General features: G+C 40.2%; 1 gene segment (V, D, J or C); it reads right to left on the bottom strand.

Moving 5' to 3' along the window:
- LOC124523395 (T-cell receptor gamma chain C region C10.5-like) overlaps window positions 1-19,445 on the bottom strand; it is a 30,297-nt gene that overhangs the window by 1,480 nt on the left and 9,372 nt on the right. Inside the window, 4 exon segments of the C gene segment in view lie at window positions 805-852; window positions 9,372-9,497; window positions 11,038-11,367; window positions 17,438-17,523. Of these exon segments, the coding sequence occupies window positions 805-852; window positions 9,372-9,497; window positions 11,038-11,367; window positions 17,438-17,523 (590 nt within the window).

Raw genomic sequence — 19,445 nt, 5'->3', positions numbered from 1 at the left:
CTAGACATTCCACATGCGGGGCCTTATGTTTTCCATAACTGAGCTGGGTGTTATTTGTGTCATTTGTGGTTGGCTCAGAAAATGCAAATAATCTGCCCATATTTCTGCAAATAATAATTAAAGGCTAGGGTTTAAGTCTGGATTCTGGCACACGAAGTCCTGCCATCACACCCCCTCCCCTGGGCAGCCTGTTTCAGGGCCTTGGCTTTGGGATTTAGAGGGAGAATAAAAATTGAGTAAGTGTATGAACTCTTGATTCAGATGATCTGGGTTGAAGCCCCGGATCTTGCTGTGTCGCAGGGCACAAGGGACTTAGCTAATTTTAGTTCACTGTCCTCATTTGTAACGTGAGAACAAAATACTTTGTAGTGAGTATTAACAGAATTAAACAAAACCTGTTCAAAGTACACACAACGCCTTCTGTACAAGAACCTCTCAGTGTCAGTTCATATTATTAACTACCAACAAATACAAAGATTTAAAAAAAAACTCTAAAAGCTACTTGATACCATGTTTTCCTCAGTTCGTAGAAACAAAGACCACAGAAACGAATGAAATCCATTGTTGAAAGACTTCAGAGCCCCTCACTGCACCCCTACTTAATAGTCCTCTCATTCCCAAGCCAGAATTTACTGTGTGAAGGCGACTCCTGGGAAATGATGGAGACTTCAGCTGTCACTAAGTCTATTTTTCAAGATCCAACCATTGTGATATTTCTCCTTGAAGCCAGGGAAGTTCAAAAGTTAAGTTGATCAGAAGGTAAATGCTGTAGCATAACAAAAAGACAAACATAGAAGAACTTACCATTTTCATCCTTCCAAGAAGCTTTTGTGTAGTTAATAGTGACAAGCTCTAAAAGAAATGAAAGCAAGTATTATTCCGTTGTTCATATCCATTCTTTGACACGTGTCTGTGTCGTGGATAGTTTGATGGATGGATAGCGAGAGAGACAGACAGACAGGTAGATAGAATCTGTCAACAGACTGGAGACAGCCATTACAAATAGGAGCCCCACAATTCCAGAAAAGGTGCTCTGATTCTTTGTGACTGAGCAGATCAATTCATATATGGTATTTCTGCACATGGATACATTGAAGTTCATGATTTTTTCTTCTTTTTTTCTCACAACTGGAGGATAATATCTAAGATTATCTTGTTTTCCTTCTGGGCTCACAGCTCCTAACACAGTGCCTGTGGCAAAGCAGGAGTTCTGTAAATACTTGTCGAAAGGAAAACCAACCAGAAACAGTGGCTGCTGTAAAGACCTGAGCACACACTGCTCACATGAAGCGTGGCCACGAAAAAGATATCGTCCAACCCGAGAATCCACAGCAGAATCTTAGACGTTGGAAGGAGGCTGGTGTAGCTCAATTTTCCATGTAAAAATGGAAGCAGCCTTACCTTTCCAAATCACGCACACCCCGGTAACCGCAAGTCCTGCACATGATTTTCCAGAGTGGAGGTGTTTGTGGACATGACAACAAGGCTAATTAAAGCCATTACCCTTAGATGATTATTCCTGTGCAGGCACTCTGTGAAAGTTCACGTGCGTTATCTCATCTGATTCTGGTGACACTGACATGAGCTGGATTTGGAGGACTCCATGTTACGCGTAAGGAAATAGAGTCTCTAAGTACCTTGCTGAGAATCATACCAGTGATGGGCAGAGCCGGCACTCAGGGACGGTGGTGGGGGGTTAGATGAGCTACAGCATGTGGAACGCCCCTTGTACAACAATCCATACAAATTGAACACAACTCCACCATTATGGACTCTCAGACATCATCTCTCCCAGACATAATCACCACTCTTAGCTAATGACCATTTTATTACACAAACTCAGGATCCCAGTGCACTTCTTTGCTGGGACGGGAACTTGCAGGCCAACACATATCAATATCAGCTCTCTGAATATATAAAACCTAAGGTGAGAGTTGTATTTATCTACAGTGAAAATAAAACAAAACCAAAATAAAAACCACCCAGCACACATACAATTTTATGCACTCTGCACAACCTAATTTTGGGCACTCTTAAAAAAAACAGGTTTGGGGTGCCTGGGTGGCGCAGTCGGTTAAGCGTCCGACTTCAGCCAGGTCACGATCTCGAGGTCCGTGAGTTCGAGCCCCGCGTCAGGCTCTGAGCAGATGGCCATCTGCTCAGAGCCTGAAGCCTGTCTCCGATTCTGTGTCTCCCTCTCTCTCTGCCCCTCCCCAATTCATGCTCTGTCTCTCTCTGTCCCAAAAATAAATAAAAACGTTGAAAAAAAAATTAAAAAAGAAAAAACAGTTTTGAGGTTTAAACTTTCGGGTGAATTCCAAGAAGGAAAATGTTAGCGTAATTATGTTAAAGGTTAATATATCCTCAAGAGCTGACTTTAAAGTGCCCTAAATGTCTCTTTCTTTTCCATACAGTGACTTGAGTCATACTGTGAACCGGAAACTAATAGAGCGCTCTATGTTAACTAACTGAAATTAAAATAAAAGCTTTTTAAAAAGATAAGTAAAAATCTCTTATCATCATGCATTGATTAAAGTAAAGACAGTAAGGTAACAATTTTCATAATAAAATTTGTACGTGTCCTACGTGCTCTTTCTTAGTCGTGGCTGGTCATGCTTGGGCAAGATGACTTTTATCTCTTTTCAGTGTCACTTCATTGTTCTGTGTTTTCATGCACATATATATATATATATATACATACTTATATGTATGTATATATATATACACACATGTATATATATGTATACATATGTATATATATATATACACACATGTATATATATGTATATATATATACACACATGTATATATATGTATATATATATGTATATATATATATATATACACACACATATACAAGCTTTTATCACAAACAGAACAACAAAAATCTTACAAGAAACAGCGCTAGAAATCTGCTGCAGAATTGCATTAACAGAAATGCCCTCGTTAGCTTTGTTGTCAAAAGAAGACCTTGGGAGACATTCGTTGCAGAAATAAGTGCCCAGCAAGACACTTCGTAACCAGGAACTTCCCCCTTACCCTGTCATCACCAGGGAACTTACTACACTTGTTACTTTTCTCCACTCCCTGGAAAAATGAAAACCTAACAGACACTTCAGCCCAGCGGTTACATTAAATTTAAGTTTTGCCCATTTGTTTCCTCTCTGTGTCTTAGCTGTAGATATGAACAATTAGAGCTGTCTGTGTAATGTTATTTTCGTTGCTTTTAGGAAAGGATATAAAAAATACAGTAAGTGTAGAAATAAATTCATCCATGCTATGTTTTCAACAGCAAACATTGCCACTGACATAATGCTGCATGCTCTTCATCAGAGCCCAGGTGACAGCAAAGGTAATTGCTTGACCCTGATTTGCTCATTGGACAAACAAAGAATCTGTGAAATAACAAACATTCAACTGAGTACCTTTTAAAGATAGAATTGGCTGGTAACGGATCTATTTATGAATCAGGGAGCATCTTATCTGACAAGTAGAGGGGAGCTCTCAGGAGCCATAAGAAAAGAAGTCTTTCAAGATTGAAAGGGAGGGAAAAAGAAGTTATTAGCAAGGAATCCATTATTTCAGGCAAGGTCACCATCCTAAGGGGAAGAGAAGGGGCCAGTCAGTAAACTTCCTAGTGCGGACCAGGAAATTCCATGCCCTGGTTAAAGGCAAAGTTCTGGGCGTTGAAACTATAGCTGGGCAGGGATGAAGTCTTGATTTACTGACTTGGGGTCTGGAGCTGAGTGAGGCCATTTTGAGTCTGTGGTTTTCTTTTTAACAGCCCAGCCTTTTGATCAGACTCTCAGCTTAACTGAGAGATGAGATCAAAATGGGAGGCATTAACATTACTCTCAGCAGCAGCTCTGAGACATATTTGTTGTCCTTCTGTGTGATACTCAGATGACCTTTTGGCTTCACCCTGTAATGTTCACAGGTTACCACTTCAGGTTTACAATTTTTGAGTGGGTTGTTCTCTTTGTTCTTTTTGGATGTTCCAGTCTTAGAGAGATCATTTGTTTGTAGGTTACCAGCTCTGAACTTACACTTGGAGCTTTAGAGAGAACATTACACACCAGGAATATTATTATGATTACCATAAACAAGACAGTTCCAATGTTTGGAGTGCAATTTGAGGCCATGGTCCCCAAGACACAAAGCTATGAAAATCAAATAATTAAGAAAGGCTCCGCTGAAGCAGTCGCATTTTTTACCAAGTGGCTTGCTCAGTGATCTGACGTTGTTGAGTTTTAACTTCCCCAGAACTGTTAATCAGGGTAGAGCAGGTGGTCTTGGTTAGAGGACAGACCCAGCCTTGCTCAGCTAAGAGATCAAGGGCTATCTTATTTTCAAGAATTACTTTGGTCAGAGTCTAAGGATATTTGTTAAGCAGCCATTGCTTTAGTAAGAGATTCTGCAACAATTTTCAGAACGAAGGAGAAGGTCTTGCTCAAACCTCATTTACCTTGATCCCTAACCTGGAAGTAGGGCCTCACCAGAAGAGTGAATCTTGGTCACGAAAGCTTCCTGGGAGGTTCCTTCTAACTCAGGGTGTGAACTGAGGGGCGTCAACCATTGAGATGTCTTCTTTAGCTTGAGAAAAGGTAGAAACAGGGCTAGATTTTCTCCTAGTCTGAAATAAAAGCTTGCCGTAAATTCCAAAGGTTACCTCCCTTGGCTGTGACCTGGGAGATAGAGATGATGGAGTTATCTTTCCAGGCCGTTCGTCGGAAAGAAAAGAAGGTGAAAAGTTTTCACATTTGGTAGAAGTGTGAAATCTTGATCCATTGTCTTGGGCAAAAACACCCTACCTGCATGTCAGCTACATCACTTTCTTTCAATCTGACTCCAAAACGTCCAATGTCTGTGCAGGACCCAGTATCAGATAGAGACTGGAGCTGTGTGATGTGCGCCTGAGGCTCAATACCTTTTAGTGTTACAGCAGGAGCACTTGGTAAGGTCCCTCTTCTACTGGGGGTTTGAGGGCTCTCTTCCTCTGATGACGAGTCCAAAATACCTAATCACCAGGCTGTAACTGTGACCTACAGGATCCTTTTAACTATAATCCTGGAAGGCTTCCATAAGCTGGTGGTGACAAGCTTGAGCATAAGACATGGTAGACATACACCAGCTGGACAGATTAGCATGTGACACAAGGATCAACAGAAGGTTGTACTCTGAGAGAATGTCAAGAAGTTTGCAAGGTTTTCCTTAAGGTTCCTATGAGTTGCCCAGTAAGATAGGAGCCTTGGTCCCTGGAGATCGCAGAAGATGTGCCCCAAGGGGGAAACACACTTTTTAAAAGTGTCTTCACCACAGGGAGGGCATCAGCCTCTCGGCAGGGAAAGGCTTTAAACCTTCCAGAAATGTACAAACAATAACCGGGGCATGTTGACAGCCCGCACTAAGTGGCAGTGGCGTGAAGTCCGGCTGCAGGTGTTCAAAGTGTCCCCAGGGAGGAGGTCTGGAGCCTTTGGAGACAAAATAATTTTTCCAGGATTGTGGACCCGACAGATTAGACATTGATGGCAAACCATTGTGTACTATTCTAGAAGTCTTACTGCTGATGTCGGTTTATAACGAGTCACTTTAAACGCCCTATGGTGGGCAAAAGAATGAAAAAACAAAAGTCAAGAAAATGGTTTTGCCATGGAGCCAGGAGGGACCAAATGACTGTCTTGATGTTCCCTTAGTCCAGACTCCTTCTTGAATACACTGCCACTGTTTACACACCTTGATTTCTCTGATTCAGAAGCAGACAGGTGTCATGTTCGAGGACATCAGGACCACAAATGTCTGGCAGAACCAGAATCGACTTAGCTGCATGTGCCACAATCTTACAAACACAACGTAAAGAACACTTAGTATGAATTTCTATTTGACAATGCTTCCCATGTAATTTAACATATCAAATAAAGCCAAATTAGTTTAGCATGTCTTTTGGAATGTACCAGGTCAAAGAGACTTAAGCTGACCAAAACACTAAAGGAAACAAATAAACAAACCCAACCCTTTGCACTTTGGACAAAGGGAAACCAAATTCTAATGCTACACCTTCTTACTTTTGATTTGAAAATCCTTTCTTCCAAACTGAGTCAGTCCTGACCACGTATAACATTTTTTTCCAAACATTCCCTTTTACAAACCACTTTCTCTTTTACGTTCAGAATTTGTCCTGAGTTTACCCTTTTTAGATGACCAGTCTTGCTTTAGAACAAAATTCCTTTCTTTTTTTGCCCTCAAAAATATAACCCCATTCATCATACTTTTTCTTACTGAAAACACACATCTTACTTTTTTTTGCATTCTGAGTTGTTTCCCTTATTATTTCTAGTAGTTCTCATTAAATTATTAGATCTGTTAACTCCTAGAGACCTTCAATTTTAATGAAAACTAATAAGGAAGCAGTTGTGCACTGTTAAACAGTATTCTTTAGATCGGCAAATTCATGAATACATTTCATAATTTCTAGAAACCTGTGCTTCTTCAAAAAACAATCTTTCGGTAAAGCACAAAATACATTCACAAGCAGGCCCCAACGTATCTTCAGTTTCCAAAAGTAGATAAGCCTATGTTCATTTATTAATAATTAACTATTTTATAATACTTGGAAATGATCTAGATATTTAATGAATGTAACTGAATTTAACAGGTGCTCTAACTCAGCACAGCTTTAAAGTTTTAGCCCTCCAAAAAGTTTGGGGAGGCTAAAACTGTATCTAAATTTGTATTTATTTTATTCACATTTATTCTATTGTTCCTAACAGTTTAGCTGAGGTTACACATACAAGCTTTATGCTGGGTAATGATGGATTAAACAGGTGATGGGGGTTAAGGAATACCCTTGTCTTGACGGGCACAGGGTGAAGTACAAAGTGCTGAGTGACTATTTTGTACACATGAAACGAGTATAACACCATGTGCTAACTAACTGGAGTGGAAGTATAAAAATAAGAAAAATAAACTTACAAAACATCAAAGTTCATCATTCCCCCAAGCTATTTTTTTTTAATGTTTTGTCACTGAGATCACATCTACTTATTTGACTTTTAGTAGACCCAGGCACCTGAAAGTTTTAATTTTGGTGCTGATAAAGCAATAAAGAAATGTTTCTTTTATTTAAACCTACAACTGAATATTTTCCCAGACCATGTGAAATCGAAACACATTTGGGTTAGTTTCTATCTTTCCGAGAGTTTTAGAATGCCCAGTCCTCACGAGTGTTTGTCTAAAAACCAAAGAAATATAGAGCTCTTTGTAAACTAATGTTGAAAATGTCTCCAGAGAGAAAAAATATCTCACATTGACAACGTGTATTTGTGGACGCACAGATTGCCGCAAAGACCCTTGAATCACTGACATTTATGGAGTAATTTATGGAGAAAGTGTTAAGATCTGTATGTGTCCCCGGGATTATGAAGGACACTGAGCCAGGGTTTGGGCACAAGAGCCCTTTAGCAGTTTGTATTTTGAAAAGGCCTCTTTCTCTTAGTTTCCCTCAGTCCCAGGCATTTGTGGGCTGTGTTTACATTTCAAAGGAGCGATCAGATGGATCACTTTGAGGACAGAGAAAGAATGCAGGTTCCTCCAAGGACTTTGATTTCCTAAAGCCCTGTTCTGGAACTAGGAGAAGTGTGGCAGTGGGTGAAGGGACAGGGGAACTCTGGATTGACCCAAGAGCTGCGTTTCTAGTTCTGTTCACATTTGTCAGGACAGCTCCTCTCAGTGTCTCAAAGACTCAGATTTACATAAAATGATATCATGGGTTGATTGGACCTATCCAAGCACATGAGCCTCAATTTGCTTCCTTCCCTCTGGGTGCACAGTTTTAAGTATTCCTGGCAGATGGAATAACTCCCCTTGGGTGTAAGATGGGTCGCAGAGAGGAAGCTAAGGATATTACCCTCCCTAGATCAAGGGTCACCCACAGGGACAGCCAGAGGAAGAAACCCATAAGCCGCACGTCCCAGGCAGGCAGAGAGCTAAGAGCAGTGATTCAGGATGACGCCAGCAAGGAGGCAACGGCTGTCTCTGGGAGAGAAAGGATCCATAAGCAATGGGTGTGGATTTGGAAAGGTGGGACAACAGGAAATTGTTTATTGTCTTCTGAGACCACACACTGTGGGCAGAGATTTGGAAGGAACTGATTCTCCTAAGAGTTTCCACCCATTGCTGGCTTCTGCCGTTTTTTTCTAGGATCCCTTCTGCAGCGCTCCTATTTACCAGAATTTCCACTTGGCTGTTGAAGGGAATAACAGAGCAGTTTGCCAGAAAATCACCCAGTTTCATCAGCTCGGGAGAGGCTCATTTGGGGCCCTCCTCTGAAAGCAGACATGGGGTATAAAACCATTAAGTTGGCAGACTTCTGTTTATGACTGTGCAGCCTTTTCTGAGTGGAAAATCATTTCAGCCCAGAGTGAGTGCTCAAAGGAGCAAAGAACGGAGCAGGAGGATTACATCAATCTTACAGACTTTTTTTTAGTACCTTTTCCATCTATAATTTTTCATGAGACTTTTGCAGTGAATCATCCAAAAAAATGACCTTGACATTTTAAAATCTTTTGGAAGCTTCTGCTTGCTAATTAAACTGAGGGGTCCTACTGTCTTTAACTGTAAAACCCTTGCTCTTAAGTGCTCTTCCTAAGTGGTCTTATCTAATTGGAAATTATATCTTTAACATCTGGGACCATAGTTCTTAGATGAAAAATAAGCAGGTGTACTGGAAGGTGGTGGGCTTGACTCTTCAGGACTTGAGGATCCCATGAGCTAAGATTTGGAGCCAAACTGACACCTAAAAGGCATATGACCCGAATTGGGGATTGTGTGTGTTTTACAGTATACGTTCTTGCACAGAGGTTTTCCGGAGGTTGATGGGTGACCCAGTGCTGACCCGACGACCCCTGCCCTCACCAACTTGTACCATCAGAGGAGTGTTCTTGAGGTAGCGAGTGCTCTAACAGTCTTTAAATGTGGGACCTCTGAGATCCCTGTTGCCAGTAGCCTTTCTCTAAACGAAAGGAGACAATCGTGTGCACATTAGTGAATGGGCAATAAGAGAGGCTACTGTGTTCAGGACCCAAGAAGACTCCATGTGCACCACCAACAATTCTCTTGGAACCTTGCTGACTTTTCTAGCGGGGGAAGTGTGGTCTGAAAGGTTGGGGGCTTGGCTTCAGGCACACCTTTCTGCCAGCTCAGCTGAGCTCTGGCCAAATAGGCCAGTTCCACAGGGTTCCAGATAAACATGCCGGCTCAACCGGACTCTGGGCATAACCTTTGCAGCCCAAGCTGACCTGTCCTGGAAAGAAAGGCCCATCAGATCAGCAGCCCAAATGCAAGGAGAGCGAAGCTTCGAACCAAGAGGAACTCACCCTCAGCCCTTGAAACCGGTGAGGAGGACAGTGAACTCAAAGGGCTCACAGTGACCACCCCTGTGTTTCGCCTTGTCTCTGAATGCCTCTGGGGGTCCACTTCGGATCTTCTGGCCTCCGCCAAACCTGTTAAAGAACAAAAAATCAACCAAGTAAATGTTAAAGATCCAATGGCTGTATTCATCAATCAGTGTATGAATCAGAGAGCATCCCATCTAGCATGTAGACAGGAGCTCCAAAGGAGGACAGGAAAGAAATCTTTTTTACAATAGAGAAGGAGCAGAAAAAAGGAAATTTTTAGCAAGGAATCCACTGATTTAGGCAAGGTCACCCTGACAGAGAAGGGAAGGGGTCCATTAGGAAACTTCTTAGTGCTGACCAGGAAAATTCCCTAGTCGACTGGTTAAAGGTTACTCTTCTGGGGCATTGAAATTGTACTTGGGTTAGGTATTAAGTCTTGGTGGAGTGACTTGGGGCTTTAAGCTGAGTGTTGCCATTTGGGGTTTGTGGGTGTTTGTTTTTTGCTTTTTCTTTTTTAACACTTCCGGAGGACAAAGGACAAAGACTTACCTCAGAAATATATAGCAAAGCTCTTCACATGTCTTGCTATGTGTTTGTTCCCTGCTGCTTAAAAAGTGCTTGTTAACCACAGAGCAAGTACAAACTGGTTCCTTCTTATGGGCCCTCTGGGGGCATTTTATATTAATGTTCAGGACTTGACTTCTGAGTCTAGAGAGTTCCTGGCCCACAGCCGGGCCAGGGCACATTCAGCTCTGCCCCCATTGTCACATATGACCAGCCTCTGCACCAGTGGGGCTCCTTCAGGACACCATGTCTGAATCACCAGGGACCCTGGGTGATTAGGCAAAGTGTATTCGCCCTACTGTAGTGATCCTCCTGGGGACAGTGGTCAGTCCCGCCTCCCTCCCAGGACTGGCACACGCTCGGATGGCAGGAAGTGTTTGCTGGGCAGCATTTCCCAGGGGTAGAAATATATCCATTGTGGACAATGGGAGAATGTTTGTACACGTAACCTCACCCCTCTCCAGTTACCAAATTTCACCTTACAGTCTTACATAAAATTCAAATCTGGAACACCCAAGACCATACTAAAAACTCAGCAGCCAAATCACCATTTTTACTTGAGCTGCAATCCAGCACCATCAAAGGAGCAGCATTTTGTCACCTGTAACTGTTTAAAGGTGATACTTTGAGTAGACCAGATTGAGGTGAGAGGGAGTTTGACTATTGAGTAGAACATTCCCGAAAGACATGCGATTGTTCTTATTTCCTTATCAAGTAAGATCATAGAAAGTGGACTCTCTTTTTGAGCATTTATTGTGTGTGAGGCTGCTAGGTGCTTCCTCCGTATTGTTTCATTCAATCCATACAGTGACGCTAAAAAACATCATTGTGACCTTCATATTTTGGATGATGAAACTGAGGCGATAAAGGCTAAGTGAATTGTTCTTGTGCTCTTTCTTTGTATGTTTCTACTTTAATTCTATGGGGAAGTAACAGGATATTTATGTGACCGTTAAAAGTAACTACGTTAAAGAAAGATTTCTATTTGCTTGTTTTCCATTAATTTTTGATAGACAAGGTGTGGTATTCCCTTTGAAACAAAGGGTTCTGAAAGGTTATCATCATGTGTATATGCACATACCTTTGTTTATTGAAGGAAACAGTATCTCTCGATTCACCCCTCCTTTATTATTCTCATGTTTGACGGTACATTTGTGTTCTTTATCCATTGACTTTTTAGGCACGGTCAGCCACGTGTATTTCATGTATGTGTCCTTAGTCTTCATGGTGTCACCCTGCTGGGATTTCAGAATTGTTTTGCCATTCTTTTCTTTCCAATCTATCGTGATAACGTCAGGGTAAAAGCCCTCAAGAAGACAAAGATATGTTCCAGTGTTATGGAGTTTTACTTCATCAGCTGAAGGAAGAAAAATCGTGGGCTTGGGGAAAATGTCTTCATCAGGATTTTTATCTGTGGGAGAAATGCAATTGCAATGAAAACATTAGAGAAATGAAATTCTGTGGTTTGGAACCACCTAACACACAGTAAAAGGAAGGAAAAGTTGCCATAGGATTAGTGCTTACTATGACCTTTCATCCACAGTGGGTTCTGAGTTGCTTATTTTGTTACTTTCCATGGGAAAAGGGGTTATGTAAGTTGTCCAAAGTCACGGCTATTAAGGGCAGCACCTGGATTAATGTGGAATTTTTTGAAACAATACACAGTCACTTGTTGAAAGGGAATCTATTTCCACCCATACTTGACAATCTGTCACATTGGACTTTTAGCTTCAAATAAGGATCCCATGTCCACTTCTGATACCGGATTTCTTCTGCTTGATTCCTGATTTTATAGACCATCTTGCTCTCACATCTGAATCACACCAGGATTTTGAGTAGAGTGATGTTTTAAGCTGCATCTCCAAATTATCTACAATGCCTTGAATTTAGAAGTGATGTGGCTAAATTTACAAAACGGCTATTAAAAATTTATTGATTGTTTCCAGAAATGCTCGTATTAACTTTATCGAGTATTGCACTACTCAGAATTCGGTTTGCTTTAAGAAATGTTCACTAAAGTCACATTTTTTTTAATTTTTTTTTCAACGTTTATTTATTTATTTTTGGGACAGAGAGAGACAGAGCATGAACAGGGGAGGGGCAGAGAGAGAGGGAGACACAGAATCCGAAGCAGGCTCCAGGCTCTGAGCCATCAGCCCAGAGCCTGATGCGGGGCTTGAAATCACGGACCGCGAGATCGTGACCTGGCTGAAGTTGGACGCTTAACCGACTGCGCCACCCAGGCGCCCCTAAAGTCACATTTTAACGGGAATTTCGTTGTAGTTGATGCATGACTAAAAAGACACCATACTTTGACACTTAGAATCTTCCCCCAAATTTGAATCTGCCCTGGAAGCCTGCTTAACTTGCTTTCACACACACAGTTTTCTTTGATTTCACCTGCTAAATAACATTATATGTAACTGGTAAAATGTTAACAGTTATGGTTCCAGAGTTTCTTGTAGACATAATGTGAAAATATGCAATGAAACATCATAGTTGTCAAGGGCATGTCACTTGAGGGCTGGAATGTTCCTTGCTTATACATTGATTGTTAATTAGTGATTGAAATTGTAAAGAGTAGAACCCTTCCAATTTGATTTCCAAGTGAAACACAAACATTAACACATTTTCTCTTTGGGCTAGTTAGGAGTTAGAATAATAATTTTCTGGACAATTTCTGAAGAAAAGAAGAATTTGATTTCTCCTTTGAGAAGAAAAGGACAAAATATTCTTGAGAATTTCTGACAGTGCCTCAAAGTTCCTGATTTTTATACTAATCTGTAAGCAAACAATGACTTTTTTAACCATGCTATACATAGAATTAGATCAATGCCTTAATTAGACATTAATGTCTTAAACTTGTACATCTTGCATATACTGCAAATAGTATTTTATTGATTGTAATACTAACAAAGTCTATATTTCTCCAACCATATACTTTGTTTTTCATTGTGAAAGCATGTTATAGAAAACAAGACTAATTTTTCAAAGTATATGATATTTACATGATTTTTGCCTCTAGTCAATACATTTAAGGAATCTAGTTTTCATGTTAGGAAGTTGTTTTTTTTTTTTTTATAAGGTTACTTCTGATTCATCATCGTAAAGAACTTCAAAATCAAATGATCTACTTGGAAAATTATTGGACAGGAAGACAGGATGCTTACCTCCTGTCCCTTTTCTTCAGCTAGATTCTGGAAGTTTCATTCTTTTCAGGATAGAAGAAATCTTGAACTCCTATGACTTTCTCAATGTGATAATTAACTGAGCATTAAATAGTGTACTTGATTATATATAATTAGTGCCTATATTTTGGCTAATTATACTACATGTTTTTTCTTCCAACATTCTTTTTTAAACTTACTAGCAGTGTTTTTTATGGCCACAATCATTTTACTGATGCATAAAATAGAAACCAGTTCACAAAACAAGTAAGTTGTCCATTACATTTCTATATATTCATAATCAAAAAATGTTTTAAGGTAAATTGCCTGAGTTGTAGACATATTATTAGGACGAAGCAGTATGAATTCTATATAAGTTAACCAAATGCAACCACACTTTCAGTTAAGTGGGTATTTCAAACCTGCATTAATATTGACTCCAAATTTCTCAGCTTATTCTTCTAATTTTTCTTTTATTAAGTAAAGCTATTTCATATGTAAATATGAATTTCAAATTTATGACATTTCTAAGTATATTTAAAAGGACTAACCATATCTGTAACTATATTTCTAAGTACATTCTAACCATATTTTCAACCATTGTTTTTCTACCATATACAAGCCCAAATCCCAAACTTGGTAAAGTTAGAGATAATAGAAATTAAGATAAAGGGTTAAGGTTTAAATACACAGAAAAACTACAAAAATACAAAAACAAAACCCACATTTTAATTTCATTTTGTGGCCAAGTGAGGGAAAAGTTCATTAAATGAAACAAATACCTCTAAATTCAAGTTATTTGTCTATCAGTGCACAGGAAGCTCACTTTCCACTGGAGCAGTTAGAAGCACAGCTGAATCCTCGGGCAAATGTCTGCTCTATCATTATGATTGGCTACAGACCCTCCATACTGGATACTATTGTCCCTTTAGGTTTGAAATGGGACAACTTCTTAGGGCATACCCACTGCATATCCAGCACCCGTTATATGTTAGACAACATGCCAAGTAATTTATTCACAGTCTCTCATTTAATTCTCATATGACTCCTGCTGAATGCCTCCTGTTATCCCACCTGATGGATGAGGAAACTGAGGGCAGAGAATAATCGCCAAATTCACATAAGCAGTACGTGGTAGAGATAGGGCTCCAGGTCAGCCTGGGGCAAATCCCGGGCTCTCTGACTACACCCTTTCACCGTCAGGAAAGGAAATGTGTCAACTCACAAAGCACATCTGTCATGATCAACTTCATTCTTGGAACAAACCCTTTCACGACAGTTACACACAATGTACATGAACACTTTATACAAGTCCACACGGACACAAGGTCTGATCTTATTACAGAATTTGCACAATGTTGTCTACGCTGACCTTTACTGTAAGGATTGATATTAAAATCCCTCCTAAGATTTCCACCACCAAACATGCTATGGAAATGAGAAAGTATATTATTATCATTACCATGGTTATTAGCAATTTGTTTAGATGATTGTGTGCTCCAACATGATATTTTAATCGCATGGGACCACATCTTTCTTACTAATGGGAATACAGTACTCGAGGTAATGATTGGATCTAGGTAAATCAAGCATGGAGACTCATTCCTTCGTTTGCACCCCACTTTGCTCTACTATGTCTCGATTCACTCAGCCATCATCACTGGAATGTGCCTTTGACACACCAGTTAATAGGCAATCACTTGTCTTGTCCACTGTATTTCCAGTGTTAAGAAAATCAAAGGGAACATTGGCTAAAGCCTAGTAACATGCGGTCAGTTCATGGAACTGCTTAACCTGCGTGGTCCAAAGCAAATGTCTCTTTTCCCACCAACAGCATAATCCATGTGCATTCTAAGCTTTCACCAGAAATTTCTACCTCCAACTGCCTTTCTTTCGGATCATGCCTAAGTTTGCCTTGAATCTCCTACAGTGGGATTTCAGGCCAAATGACTAGGTCAAAGGCAGTTGCCTGGTCCTCCAAGTCTCCTATTGTCACATTAGATCACCAGACTGCATGATCCCTGACCCCGTCGGCTGATTATCACCATCTGTGAATGACATTCAATGTCATGGTGCCCATAGTAATGATGCAGTTGTAGCATGAAATGCATTTGTGTAAAAACCACCTTATCCACTATATAAAACGGATGTGGAAGGCGATTCCCACTCTTCACTTCATATTCCCCCAAAAGGACACATGCTTTGAGTGTTTTTTCTAATTTTATGATAGATAGGCATAACATCTTTGAAACTCTGGTGTACTTCATTTTATCACTTAACACAAAGTATGTACTCCACCACATTTTTCTCCTACTTGTGAACATAAAATTTTATCCTGTGCTTCTTTCTAGATCATCACAGGCCTTTTTTTTTTCCTTCTTCTTCTGCTTTCCTTAGTGCTTTTAATCTTTTATTTTTATTTCATGGCCTAACTGTACTTGTGTCTTTTATTTGAGGCCTTCTCAAATAGATGATGGAAAGAGGCAGTATAAATAAATGAGAAACCATTGGTGTGTTCGGCCCCAGGGCTTCAGAGCTTAGGAAGGTCTAACTCAGAGATCACATGAAAAACGAAAGAAGAGGTTTCCAAATCCCTCTCTGTGATACAAACGCAAAACGTGTGGAATTCAACCACCCTGAAACGCCAGAGAAGAAGGTGAGGCTTGCGTTCCCAACATCATCCCTCACGAAAGAGGGGTTGTCTTATGTTTCAGTCTTGGGCCACTTATTAAAAGAGGCTCTTCTAATCCATTCAACTTTGATCCAACAATACTACTTGGACAAGATACCAACCTGAAATAAACTCGATGAGACTAGTTTTGGAAGTTGCACTGGTAAAAGACAATAAGCAGTTTAATGTGGATTTAGTAAATCCGACTTGGGACTAAAGACTCTATACTTCGTGCTTCTGTCTCACATACATAGAAAGACAGTATAAATGAAAAGAATGCTTTTATTTTGTAAGTGGGTGAATTGTCTCTTCCAATAAAATATCTAGGGACATCATCATCTGGGAATCCCAAAATAGACACTCAGACCCTATGATAACTCAGAAATATGCTCTGAAGTATACATGTTAGATGTGTATGAAGGGTTTGAAAAAAAATTTTAATGAAATGTGAGGGCAGAAATAAGCAGTATTTCTCAAATGATATTTATAATGAGGTAATTTTTAATCTGTAGGCATAATCCAATGAAGATATTAATTATAAGTGAAGATTTAATTTTATGGGTATTATTATAATTTTATGTATTCAAGTTGTAAAACCTCTCCTTTTTTACATCCAGAGGTTTCCGCCGAAAAATGCGAGATCCCCTGATGTTCAGGCTAACAATGTCTCAGGTGATGCCTGCTACATTCTACTCATTTTTAGAATCACGTAACAATGGGTCTTAGAAACTGAAGGTATTCCGCCAATACTGACCAATTGTTCCAAAATGACCTGTAGACCAGATCATACTTAATACATTTCCTGTACTCATGATTCATAAAGTACTTCAGTAGGTGATTATTTGAATTCTATAGGATTGCCTTTCTTTTTTAACTCACTGACCATGTCCAAACCTATGTGGTAGCTATTTCTAACAGAAAGTGATAGATCCAGGATCACAGTCCATATTTTTCTCTGCACTACACTCTCCTAAAAAAACTTTTTAAAGGACGTCATGAATTGTATCTGTGTCACCATATTTAATTAGATTGCTATAATTTATATTGCAGTCGGGTGGAAGAAAGAGGACCAGAATGTTGTGTTTCAATTTATTAATTCTTTGTGCCTATGACCACAACCACTAAGGAAACCAAAAAATATTACATTTCACAATTCCAATGTTTTACCAGCATGGTGAAAATTCTTTGAAAACCTGTAGTTGACTAGATCTGGCAATCTAGAAACATCCCTGGGAGGTGTTCCCCCCTCATCCAGGCAAAATTTCATCTCTAAGGCTAATGAAGAATGAACACATTTACTAGCCTGAATGTAGAAAAACAAACAAACAAACAAACCCAGCTCATGACATTAATGGATATGTATGCACAGTTCAATGTGTCCATCCCCAGTATGAAATCAGCTTCTGACAAAATGACAAGTTCAGCAATTTTTGTTCATTCTTTTCCACTGGTTGTTTTTGGAATCAAGTAAATAAGATACACAAATTTCTTTACAAACCTTTCAGTACAGAAATCCCACAGGGACCTAACATCCCCACCCCTCAGGGACCCCCAGTTGCTCTAGCAAGTTAGCTCCTCGTCAATGTCGTCCACGCGAACTCAGGCGGCAACCACCCCCCAAGGACTGGGAAACAGTCACCTACCTCTCCAAGGATCCCGCTGCCATTTGTGTCCAAACTGGGACCGAATCCTAGAATTCTGAGCCAGCACCAGCCCCTGGCCTCCGCCCCTGCATCACCTGCCTCCCCTCCCTACGTTATACGGAAGAATGAAAGAATATTTACCTGTGACCCTGAGCAGTGTGCCAGGACCGAACACTTTGTGGCCCCACCAGCTGTCCCAATCACACTGTCTGAAACACATTTACAGAAATCTCCCTTTGCGCCTCTTTTCAAATGGTGCCATATGTATTCAATATTTATATGAATATATAAATATGGGCCCTGCTAACATTAAACGAAGATGAACCTCAAGCAACATCACATTAGAGATGAACGCAATCAAGAATGGATGAACTGATCCCTCTCTGCCTGGGCGGCTCGGTTTTATCTTTCCATCTTGCTCACATGCATTGAAGAGTGTGATTTTACCTTTTGTCAACATTTTCCTGAATCTTCTAAATCTCTTTTCTTTAAAGGTTTTCATGTATCAAATCAATTATTTTCCTAGTGTGTAATTTACAGATACTTCTTCCATAATTTTCAAAAAGGAACAAAAATAGAAATAATATTTCTTGGTATTTAATAAATAAATGTTCAAAAAGTTATAGTTTTTTTCTTTATGTCTATGTATTGAAGCATGGGTGTCTGGTTTGTTTATAAAGTAAGTTCTTTCCAGAATCCCATTCCCACTGATAGTAGCCAGATGAGTTACTCCAGAGTCTGAAATCTTAAAGGTGACCGCTTAAATGTATTTATTCCTGGAAGACTGCTCCTTTGAACTTGAAATTACCCTAAGAGTTTCCAGGGCACTGATGCAAAGTCCTGAGCTGCTCATCAGAGGATCCTGTCTGGTCTGGTCTTTCTGCCGCTGTCCCGGCCTGAGCGGAAAGGCAGCTGTGGGTCATGCGGCCGAGTCCTGCGTGCAGGTCACCTGCTCCAGCTCTTCTGCCCCAGTCAGTGTTTCCGGCACACTTGATGCCGATGCGGAAAGAAGACTGAATGCGATGGTGTGGAAAGGACTTGTCATTTTATAGCAATACCCTAAGACTCACACTGAGAATTTACTACATGCATATTCTACATGACTTAATCACTTCGGGGGAAGAAAGGCAATTTTAGTGCCCTGATTAGAAGCAGAAAAATTGTTTTCACATGAGGAGTAATACACACAATGAACTATTAGTTAAGCATTCAACTAAAGAGTCGATTCAAAATGTCAGGCTACAGAGAGTAAATATGCAGAATTAAAAATACAGCTTAATGTTTATAATACCATATAATGGCCTAGACCATGCTCCGTGAGACAGGTCTCTGTTGGCTCCAAATTTTGCCATAGTAACTAGCCATGTGAATTTAGGCAATTAACTGAACTTCCCAAAGCCTCAGTTTCCCCAACAGTGATATTAAAATAAGAGGGTCTCCTGGGCAGGGCTGTTGAGGACTGAGATAAGGCACTGTAACTAGTCAGCATGGTACATGGCTCTCAGTAAATAGTAGCTAATATCATCATTCTCTTTACTCAGATGGTTTGGGGCCCCCTTATCAAATGTTCCACTAAACAAAATGTATGGATTTTATAAGCAATAAGTATTACAGAAAGTAAGAAAGCAAAAGGCTCATGAACCTAAGACATTCCGTGTCTCTGGTGGCCACATGCTGAAAAACAGGGGCCCAAGAAGTCACAATCGAGAATATTTGTCCACTAGACTGCAAGCTTTTGGAGCGTTGGGACTGCGTCTTGTGCCCCTTTTATCTCTAGCGCCCAGCCTAGACACTGTCTTCAGTAAATGTTTGCTGAGACAATAAGTGAACACACGAAAATATAAAACCATGCAGGCAGACTCTTTTCATGGACTCTGGACCTGAAATGGTTTACTGAGCTCACAAATTCCATTCATCTGGACCATCTCTACCCAGTATCCCCAGAGTTGCAACAGCACAAATTTTGACTAGTCTCAGCCTATCTCTAAGAACCTAGAATAAGAATATG

The sequence above is a fragment of the Lynx rufus genome, unplaced genomic scaffold (assembly GCF_022079265.1).
Source record: "Lynx rufus isolate CCGP_SWC_20201006 ecotype Redwood Valley unplaced genomic scaffold, mLynRuf1.p SCAF_4, whole genome shotgun sequence".
Classification (NCBI taxonomy): domain Eukaryota; kingdom Metazoa; phylum Chordata; class Mammalia; order Carnivora; family Felidae; genus Lynx; species Lynx rufus.
This window is presented reverse-complemented; position numbering and strand designations above follow the sequence as displayed.